Source organism: Electrophorus electricus, chromosome 5 (assembly GCF_041902795.1).
Source record: "Electrophorus electricus isolate QZ-2024a chromosome 5, ASM4190279v1, whole genome shotgun sequence".
In the NCBI taxonomy this organism is placed as follows: Eukaryota; Metazoa; Chordata; class Actinopteri; order Gymnotiformes; family Gymnotidae; genus Electrophorus; species Electrophorus electricus.
Genome location: NC_137501.1, coordinates 6,690,450 through 6,707,545, shown reverse-complemented (window position 1 = coordinate 6,707,545; position 17,096 = coordinate 6,690,450). Strand labels below are relative to the sequence as shown.

The following is a 17,096-nucleotide window of genomic DNA, read 5'->3' as shown; positions in this document are numbered from 1 at the left end:
GCTGGCCAGCGGGTGCACACTTTGCCCTGGCTACGGTGTTGCCTTACAGTCCCTCCCAGTCTCTTGCCTGGCGTTCCGACATGCAAGCTGCCCCACTCCCCCATTCAGGCTAAAGATCTCCTGGGGACTGGTGGAGGGGGTGGAGATGGGTGGGTGGTTAAAAGCAGAAAAGATCTGTGTAAGTCGATCTCTTAAAAGCGGGAAGCTGGCGGGTGCTTTAAAAACGAAGGACAAACGAAGCTGTTCTTTTTCTGCTGTGCGTTGTGTCAGCTGCCTGGTGGCGCTGCTTCAGGTGGAGGCTAAAGGCTGGCCTCAGGCTTCGGCCCACTGGACAAAGACAAGCAACCAGAGAATCAGCTTATTCAGTGGGCTATCTAGAGTAGCTCCAGGTCAATTTGAATTAAAGACAATCTATCGTATTTATTATACAATGTTACATTATGTTACATTATCTGATTTGGGTGGTTAGGGTTTGACATTCACCTTGTCGTTCACACCTCATTCATAAATCTTTGTTATTTGACACAGGAAAAATGTGTAACATCAACATCGACGAGTGTGCCATCAACCCCTGTCACAATGGTGGAACATGCATCGATGGCGTCAATGGCTTCACCTGCCAGTGCCGAGAGGGCTATCACGACCCCACCTGTCAGTCCCAGCTCAACGAGTGCCTGAGTAACCCCTGCATTCACGGACACTGTGAAGACAGAGTCAATGGGTAGCGATCAACCTCACCACTCTACAAACACTACAGACTGTTAAGCAACAAAGTCTCGACAAATAAAACCATGCTAGCCATGTTAGCCATGCTGAAAGCCAAATTCTTCATTACTGCCCTGAAAGTGCCTCAGGCCTAATAGTGACTTTTTATGTATGTGTTATAAACAGCATGTGCTCGGTTAAAAAAAGAAATATAATAATATAACAATTTATAATAATCCAACATTGATTAATCTGGGGGACTCCTCTTTGCCTATAGTTACAACTGTATCTGTGACTCTGGCTGGAGTGGCAGCAACTGTGACATCAACAACAATGAGTGTGAGTCCAACCCGTGCATGAATGGAGGCACCTGTAAGGACATGACTAGTGGCTACGTCTGCACCTGCCGAGCTGGCTTCAGTGGTGAGTAGCACTTCGGTTGCTAGCATTCAACCCCATGGTCTCTTCGCTTGTCCCATCTCACACCAGTCGCCCATTCCCATCGCAGGGCCCAACTGTCAGACAAACATCAACGAGTGTGCCTCCAACCCATGCTTGAACCAGGGCACCTGCATCGATGACGTGGCTGGGTACAAGTGCAACTGTTTGCTGCCTTACACAGGTACGAGGCTCCCGCCACCACCCCCCACCCCTCCTTTGTTTTTTGACAGTGTGCCTTGAAGTTAACACGTTAGGACTGGGCTTTTTTTCTCGCAAATTCGGCATTTTATTAGCTTGTGCTGCAATCTTCTCCCTCTGAGACATCGGTATGCTGGAAAACGTGCTCCGGAGGCCATGCTTAGGTTCAGCAGCGTTCACGCATCCTCTTTCCTCTTCTTTCCACTCAGTTATCTCTGTGTTGACACTGGCCTGTTCAGTGTGCCTTACCAATGTTGCTGATAACAAGAGAGGAAAAATTTGCAGAAGATTTTTTTTTTTTTTTTTTGGCGGAAAAATCCACGCAAGATGGAGGTGGAATAACAAGGGGAGGTCTGGCGCTGGTTGGGTGGGAACAGTAGTAGACACATTTCCTGTTTGCCTGCTTCCTCTCTCACAGAAAAGCAAATGGCAGGACAATGGCCGGAAGCCTTGCCGGCTTCCTGTAGGGGCCTGGTGTTGTGGAAACGGAGATGGGCTGCGAAAGCTCCTCTTGCTGGCACTGATATCTCAGAGAGGGAGCAGATCTTTAAAGGCACCAGTTGTGAATCCAGTGTCATTGGCTAATTATAGCGCTGCTAAGATCTGCTAAGAACGTGATGGAATCTTCCTCTGAGCTGGAGATGGCTAAAGTGCGAATAGAAATGGTAGTGATCACTGTAAACAGGAATTAAAACAGGAATTAAGACAGGAATTAAGGTGATGCGTTGTGTTTTGCAGGTGAGAACTGTGAAACTCTGTTAGATCCTTGCAGTCCCAAGCCGTGCAAGAACAGCGGGGTATGTAAAGAGTCAGAGGACTATGAGAGCTTCTCCTGCGTGTGCCGTGAAGGATGGCAAGGTTAGGCAGCACACACACACACACACAAACACACACACACACATACACACAAAATATCCCCCCTTACCTAGTACTGAAATATCTACTTACCTAGTACCAAAATATCCCATTCACAACATTGTTCCACTATTAAGAACACTGAGTGCTGTGCACTCACTCCACAGATGTTTTTAAAGGAAGTCAGTATGTTTGGTGCATGTGGAGGTCACACCTGCCCCTTGAGGCATCTGAGCACGCCTCCCTCATTTGCAGGCCAGACATGTGAGATAGACATCAACGAGTGCGTGAAGAACCCCTGCCGCAATGGCGCCACCTGCCAGAACTCCATCGGCAGCTACCGGTGCGCTTGTACAGCCGGCTACACAGGCCAAAACTGCGAAACCGACGTCGACGATTGCAAGCCCAGTAAGCCCCGTCCCCTTTCATCCTCTCTTTCCTCCTTTCCTACCCCTATATTCTCCGGTGCCGTGTAACCCGGTTCCCCCACCCCTGGGCTCCACTTTCTCGCCCAGATCCCTGCAGCAATGGCGGCTTCTGCAAAGATGCCGTGGACGGCTTCGCGTGCACATGCCTGCCAGGCTTCCGCGGTGCCAAGTGCAAGGAAGACATCAATGAGTGTGACAGCAACCCATGCAAGAACGGGGCCAACTGCACCGATTGCGTGAACAGCTACACGTGCACATGCCCACCCGGTTTCAGCGGGATCCACTGTGAGAACAACACACCCGACTGCACTGAGAGGTGAGTTCCGTTCTCCACTCGGCTTCTCCACTCTGGTCCACTCGGGGACACTCAGTTCGGCTTCCCGTGTGTAAATCGCAACCTTGACTTGCTCACAGGTCTTCACTGTTTTGCCCACAATGGTCAATTGTTTTTGACATTTGTTTTTGACATTTGATTTAAGATCAGGCAAAAAAACTGATTAAAAAAAAAATCTGATTTAAGATCAGTTCAGGTACCACAACCATCCCCTTATGCCCTACCTCCCATTTTGAGGCACACAAGAGAGCTGGCAGACTATCACATGGTCTGGTACCAGCAAACTGTAATAGGAATGTTACTGCCCTGCCTGAGCTTGTGTTGTCCATTGGCACCCCCGGTGGTGGACAAACGACTAGGCAGTGCAGCACAGAAATGAACAGAAAAGTACTGCTTTTTACAATAATGGTAATAATACCCAAACAACAAGAACACCCACCTGATATTACAAAAGCCACCCTGCACTCATTTTCATATTTGTTTATTTTGTTTGTTTTCATTTTTTCTGAACAGCTCTTGCTTTAACGGCGGCACCTGCGTAGACGGCATCAACACATTCAGCTGCCTGTGCCTGGTTGGTTTTACAGGCGCCTACTGCCAGTACGACATCAACGAGTGCGACTCCAAGCCCTGCATGCATGGGGGCACCTGCCAAGACAGCTATGGAACCTACAAATGCACCTGCCCACACGGCTACCATGGCTTCAACTGCCAGGTGCTACACTAAAATTTTAATTTGGAATATTAAAACAAACAATTAAAAAAAATAAATAAAAAAAATAAAATATATATATATATATATATATATATATATATATATATATATATATATATATATATATATATATATATGTATATATATATATATATATATATATATATATATATATATATATATATATATATATATATATAAAAAATCCCCTCTCACAAATCTAAATGCCATTAATGTAAAATGAGATTATTAGAATAGTGGGAGTAGTGACAGAGCAAATAATGCTTTTTGTTTCTAATAGAATGGCTGTCTGACATGCACCTCATTGAAAAAAAAGTAATGAATGAACGAACAAAAGAATGGCGGAACGGATGAATGAATTGAACGTTGCGTGTGTCCCATGCTGTTCAGGACCTGGTGAACTGGTGCACGCCATCCCCCTGCAAGAACGGCGGCACCTGCCGGCAGAGCGGCACCACCTACTCGTGCCAGTGTCGGACAGGCTGGACGGGCCTCTACTGCGACGTGCCCAGCGTCTCCTGCGAGGTGGCCGCCAAGCAGCGAGGTAGGGTCACCAGGAGACATGCCCGTGTTTGTGCCCGCCCACCCGTGAGCGTGCCCTGATTCAGCTCACCTCTGTCCTGCCCACAGGGGTAGAGGTTGCCAGCCTGTGCAGCAACTCCGGCCAGTGCCTGGACGCAGGGAACACACACTACTGCCAGTGTCAGGCAGGTTACACGGGGAGCTACTGTGAGGAGCAGGTGGACGAGTGCATCCCCAACCCGTGCCAGAACGGGGCCACTTGCACCGATTACCTGGGAGGCTATTCTTGCGAGGTGAGTCTGCATGCAGGGAAATCTGCTGCCCTTGTGGTTATTTGCTTGTGGTAAGCATGCTGAGCTAGGATCAGTTTTGATGACTAAATTTGACTACATTTGATTATGTATAAACAGGGAGGTTGATCCTATATCAGTGGTCTTGACACATGGGCCTGAATTCTGTTCCTGATATGCCCAATATTTCTGTCAGCACGCTGGATACGTTTTCCTTTTGGTTTCATTAATTTCCTACAGTATGAAAGGGGGATGAATAGACAAGGTCACTGTTGACTTAACAGAAGGTGCATATTAATATCAATCTCCGTTCCATTATAAAGGAACCAATTGTCTGGCAAGACAGTGGAACAAAGCCAGATAAACAAAAATGGTGTTCTTTCATGTTTGGCACTGATCTCTTTTATCTCTCTCTCTTCCTCTTTTTCTCTGTCTCTCACTCTCTCTCGCTCTCTCTCCTGCAGTGTGTGCCAGGTTATCATGGAGTGAACTGCTCCAACGAGATCAATGAGTGCCTCTCTCAGCCCTGCCAGAATGGGGGCACCTGCATCGACCTCGTCAATACCTACAAATGCTCCTGTCCCCGGGGGACACAAGGTCAGCTGTCACCCCCCCCACACCCCCCACTTCTCTCCTCTCACCTGTCTACCCATTTCCCATTTCATGCTTCTTTAAAATTAGGACTTTGACAGTAGCCAGCTTACTTAAACTTTCCTTTCTGATTGATTATTTATTATTATTATTTATATGTAAATATGTATTATTATTATTTATATGTAAAAAGGTATATTCAATCACATTCTGTAGGTAAGATGTCTGTTACATAGAGATACATAAAATGCATAATTTACGTAATTACATAATGATTTACATAATTTACATAATATGACTTGACATATTTATGCTAAATGAGCTAGAGGCTCTCTTATTGGTCTCGTTGTCTTGGTGGGTGATCTCTACTGTAACGCCCTCCTCCCTCGTCCCGTTCCAGGCGTCCACTGTGAGATCAACATCGATGACTGCATCCCCTTCACCGACCCTGTGACCCACGAGCCCAAGTGCTTCAACAAGGGGCGCTGCGTGGACCGCGTGGGAGGCTACCACTGCGAGTGCCCGCTGGGCTACGTAGGCGAGCGCTGCGAGGGCGACGTCAATGAGTGCCTGTCCAACCCATGCGATCCGCGTGGCACGCAGAGCTGCGTGCAGCTCACCAACAACTACCGCTGCGAGTGCCGCACCGGCTACACAGGTGCTTCATGTACATTGTAGTGATCGCCGCCGCTGTTTACCGCACAACCGTACGCGTTCACGCCCATGCTGGATTGGAGCGAGTTTAACGCCGGTTGTTGGAGTGTGGTCTTGTTTTGCTTCTTAGCAGTTACAGAGATTGTAGTTACTGTTTGTTGTAAGATGTAAACTCTGGGAGGCTGATGTGTCCCTGCGTGTGTGTGGTTGTTCAGGCCAACGCTGCGACACCGTGTTCGACGGCTGTAAGGGGAAGCCATGCCGGAATGGAGGAACGTGCGCAGTGGCCAGTAACACTCCTCATGGATTCATTTGTAAATGTCCCCCTGTAAGTGTCCCATCTTCCATAAATTCCACCTGAATTGATATTTGTTAATTAAGTCAACTAATTAATTAAATTAGTCCATTTATAATTTTATCAGTTAAGTAATTGTGTGATTAAAAGCTTCGCCTTAAACCTAAGCTTTTTAAGGTATGCAGAAGTTATAGACTTGTGGATTTTTTGTGTTTTTGTGATAGTCACCTTCAGTGGCACTGTATTCGCTTGTGTTCCTTATGCCAGCTGAGGTAACATCAAATGTACTACGATACTCGCTGTGCTTCCTGTTCCTTTCCGTTTACGAGGTGCGTTCTAAATCCTTCCGCCTCCCTCTGTCAGGGCTTTACCGGCTCCACCTGTGAGTACAACGCGCAGGCCTGCGGTAGCCTCCTTTGCCGTAATGGTGGCACCTGTGTCTCCGGCCCCAGAAGCCCGCGGTGCCTGTGTGTGCCAGGCTTCGGCGGAGCCGAGTGCCAGGAGGCGTCAGCGGGCGCGTGCGCCTCCGAGCCCTGCTACAACGGTGGCACGTGCGAGCCCAGCAGCGAGGCGCCCTTCTTCCGCTGCGTCTGCCCCACCGACTTCAATGGCCTGCTGTGCCACGTGCTGGACTATGGCTTCGCTGGGGGCCCTGGCCGTGACGTCACGCCAGCGCCCGAGGTGGTGTCGCACTGCGACGTGGCCGAGTGCCAGGCCAGGAAGGGCAACCAGGTGTGCGATGGCGCATGCAACAGTCACGCATGTGACTGGGACGGTGGTGACTGCTCGCTCAACTTCCGTGACCCCTGGCAGAACTGCAGCGCCGCCCTGCAATGCTGGAGGTACTTCAATGACGGCAAGTGCGACGAGCAGTGTCACAGCGCAGGCTGCCTCTACGACGGCTTCGACTGCCAGGGCAGTGGCGGCGAGTGCAAGTGAGTGTGTCAGGGTGTGTGTGTGTTTGTATGAGTGTTGGACTTGTGGTTGCAATACCAATCGTGCCTTGTCATTTTCTTTTACATTTTTAGTCACTTTCTTCAGTAATGAATTACCACTGACATTTAGTCCAGGACCTAATCAATGTACAGCAAAGAGGCTCAAATATTACACAGTGAAATTATCTGTTACACAAGCTCGTAGGGCCAGTTTGGCTAGACTCGATCCATGATTTGGAAACTAACCGTTACTGTTCTTGTTCAAGACCAGTTTAATTAAGGGGCAAAATGAATCCAGATTAATTTTCTAGACCCAGGTCAAACCTAAGGGTTCCTTTACTTCTGCTGTCACTGTGGGCCTCCATTGAAGGCCTCCACTGCAATTCAGCATTCTTCCGGGCCCGTGCGGCTGGGCCCTGGCAGGACAACATCCTAACCCTCTGTGCCCCGTCCCCACCAGCCCGCTGTATGACCAGTACTGCAAGGACCACTATGCAGACGGCCACTGCGACCAGGGCTGCAACAATGGCGAGTGTGAGTGGGATGGGCTGGACTGCGCCGACCACGTACCCGAGCGCCGGGCAGCGGGCCACCTGGTGCTGGTGGTGCATGTGCCGCCCGAGCAGCTGCGGAACAACTCGTCGGCCTTCCTGCGTGAGCTGAGCCATGTGCTCCGCACCCACGTTGCGTTCCGGCAGGACGTACGCGGTGAGCTCATGATCTACCCCTACTATGGCAGTCCACACGAGCTCAGCAAGCACAACGTCAAGCGCTCGCTCGACATCTGGCCAGACACCTCGGGCTCAGCTGGCCACGACCAGGACCACGCACAGATCAAAGGGTGAGAGAGTGGAGGAGGCAAGGTGGGGCGGTGGTGTCGCGAGGTGGGAGGCAGGGTGTTAAACGGAGCAAATGGGAGCGTGTTTCATTACAGGTTTTTGTTTTCTTGGGCCAGCTCGGTGGTGTACTTGGAGATTGACAACCGCCAGTGCTACCAGCAGTCAGCCGAGTGCTTCCAGAGTGCAACTGATGTGGCAGCCTTCTTGGGGGCCCTCGCCTCCAGTGGGAACCTCAACATGCCATACGTCATCGAGGCTGTCACCAGTGAGTAACAAACAGACACACACAAAAGCCTGACACACTATGGCAGGCTTTGAGTTCTCGTGTGCCTGGCATTCATATGTAATGCTGTTAATCGAGACTTGGCTCTCTGCTCTATGTGTGTTCCAACAGCATACACCCTGGCCTGACCATTAACACACACCCACCCACCTCACCCCGTTCACACACACACATGCACACGCATGTTCACACACTTACACACACTGCACACCTTCCTTGCAGGGATTATGTGGATAACTTTGAAGTTTCTGGGGGTTTTTTGTACTCAAACTGTAGAGCAAATGTAATTACTCATCAGATGAACTAAACAATCAATCCCTCAGTCCGTAGGCAAATATACTGACTGCAGGCACCAAAATGGTTAATTGCTATAAATCAGATCCCAACACCTCCCCACCACCAATGCAGCTCTCTGAAAATCTTTCTCTCTCTCACTCTCAAACACACGCATGCATGCACACACACACACGCGCACACACACGCACACACACACACACACTTCAACATGGCCTTGGTGCTGCAGTGGAGACGACTGTTGCAACCTTCACCTCTCTGAATGTAACACCAGGTCTTAGTGCATCTCCAAGGGTTTAGGTGAGGAGAGTTTATCATTTCAAAATCGTTAGCAGAGACAGAGAGAGGGGCAGGAGGGGTAAAAAAAAGAGAAACGCAGGAGAATTGATCGGGAGTGTGCTAGAAGTTGGGAGTCTTTGTTATCTTGAAAATCCTAATAAATCCTTCGTCTTTACAGCTTAAAGCGTGCGCAGTAATTTGAAGTTCATTAATCCCTCCTTTTTTTCCCCCTTAAAGAAGAAGTGGTAAAGTTGTCTCCTGGTACCTTTGGCTGAGAAGCCGTGAGAGGAGGTGTTCCTTCTCTCTTATTTTTTTCCTCTCTCGCCTTCCTATTTGCCAGCACATTTTTTTTTTTTTTTTGATGAATTAGTACTTAGCAATTCCGATGATTACCGAATGGCACGCGTGTGGTTCAGAGACGGGCGCCTCAGACCCCGCTCGTCCGTCCGCGCCAGACCGCAGGGGCGAGCACCCGCGAACCACCTCTGTGCGGACCATTTTTTCCCTGCACGAGGCTCGGCGCATGTCTCCGACCTTTGCGTGGGCTTGGGGGCTGTTAGCTCTGACATGTCGTCCCCCCTTCCAGGCAAGAGCGACACGCAAACTACCTCTGAGCTCTACCCGCTCTACGTGGTACTGGCCGGCCTGGTGCTTCTGGCCTTCGTGGCCGTGGGCATGGTGGCCTCCCGCAAGCGCCGTCGCGAGCACGGCCAGCTCTGGTTCCCTGAGGGCTTCAAAACCAGCGAGCCCAGCAAGAAGAAGAGGAGGGAACCCGTCGGCGAGGACTCAGTCGGCTTGAAGTGAGTGCGGGGTTTTGGGGTTTTTTGTTTTTTTTTCCCTTCTGAACGCCTTTCTCCGTGCCACCACCCAGCACCTACATAAGTGTACCAAACGAAAATGGACCGTAAAGCTTATGGGCAACTCAGGGTGTGTCGGAGTTGAGAAGAGGGGCTACTTAAATGATCTACTGTAATGACAAGGAAGGTAGTTGAATTACTTGGCTTGTTTGAAGAGATGGGGGCTGTTTTACCAAGGGAGGGGTTTTGGTGATGGTGGATGCTTTGGGCTCAAGGAAGGAGGTCCCACCTGCTGTTCTGAAGGAATGTATCTGTAATTACAGACCACTGAAGAACTCTGATATTTCACTGATGGACGACAATCAGAACGAATGGGGTGAGGAAGAGCAGACGGATACCAAGCGCTTCAGGGTAAGCCGAAGTGCGATTCTTCTGAAATTTTTTATTCATGAAAGAAAAAAGGTGTCAGTGAATGACAACTTGTCTTAATTACATAAAATACATAAAATTACATGAAAAAAGTTTGAGAAAATAAATATTATTTGATGCAGTCCATTGTTTAACAGTATGTGTTTTGTGTACGTGTATGTGTATACACACACACACTCACACACACACACACACACACGTATGCATGCACACCTATGTGTGTACGTATCACTCTTTCTTTGTTCATATTTAAATATAAGGCTTAATTTGGGCAACCTAAAATGACTGAGACGACATATTTTAGACAAAAAATATAATGAGTTGATAATGTTTATAGAAATAATTGCTTTTTTAGTTTCCGGTAGTTTGATTCCTGTGTGTGTGTGTGTGTGTGTGCGTGCGCATGCGTGTTTGTGACAGGAGCAAGCAATGTTAAGTCTGGATGACCAGCAGGACCATCGGCAGTGGACTCAGCAGCACCTAGACGCAGCTGACCTGCGCATCCCGTCCGTAGCCCCTACACCCCCTCAGGGCGAGATCGAGAATGACTGCATGGACGTCAACGTCCGAGGACCAGGTGGGATGCTGCTGGGCTCTAGGAAGTGTCCGTCTGTTTGATGTTAAGTGTAAAATGACTTTAAGGTCAAGGGGACTTTAACTGGATATAATAAAGCATCAGTCAAATAGGGGTTTGTTATTTTTCTTTAATTTTTTTGTCAGTAAGTCTAAAATTGGGGGAAAAAATGTTAAAGAAAAATATCAGAATACTATTTTAGCCTTTAGTGAGGCTGCAGTCAGATACAGTATAAATTATCACTTCAGTACCACTTATATCATTATCACTTCCATTAGATATAAAATGATAACAAATAATATTACCAATCTAAATATAAAGTTGTGAGACTACAACCTTGTGTTTTTGTGTGTGTGTGTGTGTGCGCGCGCGTGTCTGTGTGCGTGTGTATCAGTGAGGGACTGAATTGAGCTCTGGTTAGGAGTTAATGCACAGGGCCAAGTGGGAAATGGGATCCACTTCAAAGAATCCTACTGAAAGCAGTGAACCCGGGGGAATATGCCCATTTTCTCCAAGCTTAACGATCTGTCCTGTGATATCTAAGTTCTATTTACACGTGATATAATTAATATCAAACATATAAGTTCTCTCTCAATAATCATCAAAGCTACTGAAGAATGCTGAAAAAAACAAAAGCATAGTGCTTTTGCAAGCGTTTTGCCTTCTTTCTCTTTATTTCCCCACCTTTTGGATCGATGTGCTGGAATCGACCAAATCAGGTTGGATCTGAGAATAGCTGTTCTTTTGAAGAAGAGAAACCCCTGTCGAAAGCGCCGTGGCGAGCTGCTTCTTAGGGATAATAATGCTCACTTTTACCAGCCGCGGTGGTTTTCAAAAGCCTGGCCCACCTCCCTAAGCTGCCCGGCGAAGAGGAAAAAAGAAGGAAAATAAAACACAGCGCTTGATCAGAATCCGTTATCGAAGAGATCTGGGGTGATTCGTGGAGGCAAACACATCCAATCCATTTTCGATTTGTTTGTTGCTTTGGTGAAATCTTTCCGACTCTTTGAAGGATGATGGGAGCAAGTTGGGTTGCTCCTGCCCTTAGCCTGCCTCTTACAGGCTGGGGGTATGGGCTCTGCACTTTGGGAAATAGGGGAGAGCTTTGGAAATGTTTCTCTTGCTGAGTATAGTTCAGAGGTTTGATAATAGTATTTGTGAAAATATCCTGTCAATATTCAGACCAGCTTTGGACACTGACTCAGCGTTGGTGCATTATCTCTGTCTTAGATGTGTGATACTGATGTAGTGTTTATCTCTCTCCCCACCTGCTCTCTCTCTCTCGCTGTGTCTCTCTCTGTGTCTCTCTCTCGGTTCTCCTCTAGATGGTTTCACGCCGTTGATGATTGCTTCATGTAGCGGCGGTGGCCTGGAAACCGGCAACAGTGAGGAAGAGGAGGATGCTTCGGCCAACGTCATCAACGACTTCATCTATCAGGGTGCCAACTTGCACAACCAGACAGACCGTACAGGCGAGACTGCCTTACACCTGGCTGCCCGTTACGCCCGCTCGGATGCTGCCAAGCGACTCTTGGAGGCCAGTGCTGATGCCAACATCCAGGACAACATGGGGAGGACGCCCCTCCATGCTGCAGTAGCAGCCGATGCGCAGGGGGTCTTCCAGGTGGGTAAACATTGAGTGTGTACAGTACACACCTTGGGTCACACTGAAGTGAACCCCACATCAAACTGAAAAGTGAGAGGTTTTTCAGTGTAATAGCTCTTTGCAGGCCAGTTTCCTGCACATGAATAATCTTACCCATATCCAAAAGGTCTGGAGAAAATATGCCATTAACTTCATCATGAAAATTGTAGGCATGGCATTTTTTATTATATTAAAAATATATATAGTATTATTTGTCATTTCAGTTCTTATTTAATATAACTTGATTTGTCAAAAGGTTGTGTGAAAGTTCATAAACAATATATTTTTATATGTTAAGGTCTGTATGGAAACCTAGAAAGATAACACAGGTTAAAATCACCACATGACAAGGTTTTTTTTAAAGTAGATAAGGCAACATTGCTTCTCTAAGATCCTCTCAGAGCTCTCAAATCTGGTCTCTTCAATTAAATCCCTGCTCTAGATTTTGATACGAAACCGGGCCACGGACCTGGATGCGCGCATGCATGACGGCACCACCCCTTTGATCCTGGCGGCCCGACTGGCTGTGGAGGGCATGGTAGAGGAGCTCATCAACTGCCACGCTGACGTCAACGCCATCGACGACTTTGGTAAGACACACTGGAGAGAGACAGCTGCTCTGCTCAGTTCTTGAGACAGTTCGGTGTTGTTGCCGGAACGTTCCATGCATTCATGCAGGGGTAAATGGGATGCTTGTGTTTGCACGGCAGGCAAATCTGCTCTGCACTGGGCCGCGGCCGTCAATAACGTGGACGCCACTGTGGTGCTGCTGAAGAATGGAGCCAACAAGGACATGCAGAACAACAAGGTATAGTAGTGCTGGTCCCCACCCAGAGCCTCCACCTGAGGACAAGGAGACAGGAACTCAAAGTAGTGACATGAAAGTGTGGCATCTAAAAGTCAACGCAGCAAAACTAAACATGAAAGAACTCCTAGACTTATACATTTAAAGTGACTTTAATGTGAAAAATGTGTAATAGTGGTGATTGTCTCTTATTTCATTCCCACTTAAAATGTACCTTAAAATAATGAACTCACAAAAGTAGTGGGTTCAGAAGTAGGTTATCTCTCTTATAATTTTAGTCCCCAAAAATTCTACATATAATTTTAGTCCAGTTATGTACAAATACTAAAAATACTGCTCTGTTACTCTCCTTCATTGATGATTACCATAATGTACAAATTACAAATGCTCTAGATGAAAAAACCTATTGGCAGAATTCACTAAATGAAGCTATATTGACTATACTGACTTTTCATAATATTTCTAATACGCATGGTATATTAGCAAGGGGTATAAAAACTGCAAGTGAAAAATGTTCAAGGGAAAAAGGGAACTTCTTACTTACAGCAGGAGTCTGTTGTATTTCAGGAGGAGACGCCTCTGTTTCTAGCAGCCAGGGAAGGCAGTTACGAGACAGCCAAGGTCCTACTTGACCACTTCGCCAACCGTGAGATCACTGACCACATGGACCGTCTGCCACGGGACATCGCCCAGGAGCGCATGCACCATGACATTGTGCGCCTCATGGATGAGTACAATCTGGTGCGCAGTCCCCCCATGCACAGCGCACCACTCAGCACCACCCTCTCTCCACCTCTCTGCTCCCCTAATGCCTACCTGGGCAACATGAAGGCTTCTGCTCAGAGCAAGAAGCCCCGAAAGCCTAGCGCCAAGGGCATCATCTGCAAGGATGGCAAGGACCTGAAGGCCAAGAAGAAGAAAACCCATGATGGGAAAGGGAGCTTGCTGGAAAGCTCAGCCGTGCTCTCACCCGTCGACTCCCTCGAGTCGCCCCATGGGTACATCTCAGACGTTGCCTCGTCACCCCTGATGACCTCGCCCTTTCAGCAGTCACCATCAATGCCTCTCACTCACCTGCAGGCCATGCCGGAAGCCCACATGAGCGTCAGCCACCTGGGCATGGCCAGTAAGCAGCAGGAGCTGGCCCGTCTGCAGTTCGACCCCTTGCCCCCGCGTCTCACCCATCTGCCCGTGGCCAGCTCGAATGGCTCAGGGGCCATGAATGGCCAGTGCGAGTGGCTGAGCAGAATGCATGGTGGCATGGGCCAGCAGGGCCAGTTCGGGGCCATGAGGAACGGCCAGGGCCAGGGCAGCCTGCACCAGCCCAGCCACCATGGAATGATGTTGCATAGCGGTGTCACCACCAGCACCCTTCCCCAGATGATGAGCTACCAGGGCTTGGCTAGCACGCACCTCAGCGCGCAGCCGCATGCCTTGCAGCCGCAGCCCATGCAGCCCAGCCTGCAGCAGAGGCAGCAGTCGCAGCCCAGCATCCAGCTGCAGCACCAGAACTCCAGCGCGCCAAGCGGAGGCCAGGCATTCGTCGGCACCGAGCTAGGCGTCAGCGCGGGCGAGTTGCAGCAGGGCACGGGGAGCGCTATACCCATCCACACCATCCTCCCGCAGGAGACGCAGCTGTTGAGCGCCCAGGCCCTGGCATCCAGCATGGCCAGCACGCAATTCCTCACGCCCCCCTCCCAGCACAGCTACTCTGCAGCCATGGACAACAACACCCCCAGCCACCAGCTCCAGGGGCCCGACCATCCTTTCCTCACACCTTCCCCCGGTTCGCCCGACCAGTGGTCCAGCTCCTCACCTCACTCTAACGTGTCCGACTGGTCAGAGGGCATCTCTAGTCCACCCACCAGCATGCAATCCCAAATCAGCCACATTCCTGAGCAGTTTAAGTAGCAGAGTCTGGTTGAGAGAGGACTCATTTTTTGTACATATACTAAGAGCACTCTTTGAAAAGTAAACCTGTTTGAATGAAAGGTCTACTCTGTCTTTTGTACTAACCACAGATTTTTTTTGGGGGAGGGGGGGCGGTTTTTTTCTTTTTTTATTTATTAATGTCTTGTTATTTATACTTTTTCCACCTGCTTGAGAATATTTGGAATACTTCATATTAAATCATTGGTCAATAAGGAGAGTGTCAAGAGTAAAAGTACCGTTTTGTTCTTTGTAAGATTTTAGATTATCATTTAAACTTTCTGTGGTTTCTGGCATACACACTGGGTATTTATTGGTCTTGAAATTTGCCGTTTATTTTATAGTCATTCGCCTTCACTTGTTTTCTACATTATTTTGCGTAAGGGCCTTCACTTCTTTTCTACATAATTTTGCGTAAGGGCATTTTATACAGCACATTTTATAATAAAGTTTTCAGTATTACAGATCTTAAGTAGATGGTGATTTATTTTAACAACCAAAGGAGCTGCTTATTCATTGTTACCAGATCAAGAATAATAGACCAATGAGGTTTTTCAGGTGATAATTTGGGTCCAGTTCTATGTACACAGATGACTGCTTGTCTTGGACTAAATTACACTATCAATGGGGATTGACCAATGAAAGCTTTTTAGTTTAAGACAGGACCTAGTCTGTGTATCTGAAACCAGTTAATTAACATTTTATCTTGCTCTTTACCTGGCCAAGTTCCTATGTTTCTGTTTTGTTGAAAGTAGATGTTACTTTTTGAGTAGTCATAATGTCTGATATTCATTAACATATGAGCATTTGTACAGTTCCTTTAAGAGATTTATGTTCCATGCTTGTTTATAAAGTACCTGTGAAAAGCAGGCTTCTAAAGCTTCCACTCTGATGGTGGGATGAAAACAAGGATATGGAGTCCTTTATTCTGTGTTACCATGTCTAAGGGTGTTTTCACACCTATAGTTCCTTAGTTCCTTTGCCAGAACCTGAGTCTGATGTAACTGGACTAAAAAGTATGGGTGTGAAAATGCCCTAAAACAGCTTACCGTTTAAAGCAGTCTCTATCCTTCCCTTTCCATTTTACTAATCTGGTCAAGTGGCCAAAATATATGGGGTCATCTGGAGGGGCTTCCCACTGAACCTCTCTTTCCTGTATTATATGATTTGTTGGAGCCTATGGCTAATGTAAATAGACTGAATGGACTTGTTTTATACAAACAGGATTTTGTTTCAGAAATCTTACGTTTTAAGGGTGTCATCAAAATTGGAGATTTTGTCAATCAGTAGTTCTTTTTCTGTCACAGACAGAGAACATATTTTGCTCAGTATCACTGAGTTAGAGGTGATATAAGATGTATACAAATAATTAGAGGCTACTTTACATCCCATATAGATTAAGAATAACATAATTAGATGCTGTAAAATCTTCTATTTATTGACAATTAGTTTGATATTAACTTTAAATAACTGGTTATGTTGAAAAAGGGTTATTGTGGACTTATACTATATATATATACTTTTTGATCCCTCCAAAAAAGTAAAACGTCTGTATGCAAATCTGTAAAGGTGACCAATCAGCAAACTTGTAGTTTACATAAAGTATATTTTCTGTCTGTTTTACTGTCAATCTGTAAATGTTCTTGAAATAATAAAAGATACAAATATCACATTTCAGAGTCTTTGATGTTGTCCATATGAATGCATGGGTATGTACTATTTTGCTAAAATTTCTCTTATTTCCTGTTCTTGTTTCCATTCCCTCATATCATTTTAGGCCTGGTAGACAAATTCCAGATAGGTCTGGGACAGAAATGTCAGAAATAGATTAAGACTTAATCTTAAATTACACTGTCAGTGACAATTCTCCATTGGACATCTGTTTGAAACATTGATGCCTCTTTAGGCTAATTCTACGATTGGTTTTAATCTGAGCTCTGGTTTTAACTCGCACTAAATACACACACAAAAACATATGGGTTTCTTCTCCTAGAAATACAGAAGCACCTTCCTCGCACAACTGATAGAGGACCTCTGTTTGAAATGTCCCGTTCTTTAGAAATTTTTACTACCTCACTCTATTCTCTTAAGACTGTCAGAACTTGTGTTAACTATGACCCGCTTCGCCTTTGACTCCAAGTACTATTCACAAAAGAGGAGTTAGTATGGGAACTTAAATGGGATCATCTTATGCAAATCTCTTTGTTGTATTCATTGAGAAACATTTTTGAGCAATTT

General features: G+C 47.0%; 1 protein-coding gene across 3 annotated transcripts in view; it reads left to right on the top strand.

The window, feature by feature from the left end:
• notch1b (notch receptor 1b) overlaps window positions 1-16,530 on the top strand; it is a 33,201-nt gene extending 16,671 nt beyond the window's left edge. For all 3 annotated transcript variants that reach the window (XM_081714003.1, XM_027002822.3, XM_081714002.1), the window contains 22 exons: window positions 529-721; window positions 983-1,128; window positions 1,214-1,327; window positions 2,083-2,202; window positions 2,455-2,607; window positions 2,715-2,943; window positions 3,475-3,676; window positions 4,088-4,241; window positions 4,328-4,512; window positions 4,974-5,106; window positions 5,501-5,758; window positions 5,970-6,082; window positions 6,413-6,984; window positions 7,445-7,825; window positions 7,940-8,088; window positions 9,266-9,479; window positions 9,800-9,887; window positions 10,326-10,482; window positions 11,805-12,103; window positions 12,567-12,714; window positions 12,835-12,932; window positions 13,497-16,530. In XM_081714003.1, coding sequence (XP_081570129.1) covers window positions 529-721; window positions 983-1,128; window positions 1,214-1,327; window positions 2,083-2,202; window positions 2,455-2,607; window positions 2,715-2,943; window positions 3,475-3,676; window positions 4,088-4,241; window positions 4,328-4,512; window positions 4,974-5,106; window positions 5,501-5,758; window positions 5,970-6,082; window positions 6,413-6,984; window positions 7,445-7,825; window positions 7,940-8,088; window positions 9,266-9,479; window positions 9,800-9,887; window positions 10,326-10,482; window positions 11,805-12,103; window positions 12,567-12,714; window positions 12,835-12,932; window positions 13,497-14,840 — 5,450 coding nt within the window. In that variant the 3' untranslated portion in view covers window positions 14,841-16,530. The remainder of the gene's footprint in view (window positions 1-528; window positions 722-982; window positions 1,129-1,213; window positions 1,328-2,082; window positions 2,203-2,454; window positions 2,608-2,714; window positions 2,944-3,474; window positions 3,677-4,087; window positions 4,242-4,327; window positions 4,513-4,973; window positions 5,107-5,500; window positions 5,759-5,969; window positions 6,083-6,412; window positions 6,985-7,444; window positions 7,826-7,939; window positions 8,089-9,265; window positions 9,480-9,799; window positions 9,888-10,325; window positions 10,483-11,804; window positions 12,104-12,566; window positions 12,715-12,834; window positions 12,933-13,496) is intronic.
• Window positions 16,531-17,096: the final 566 nt, after the last annotated feature.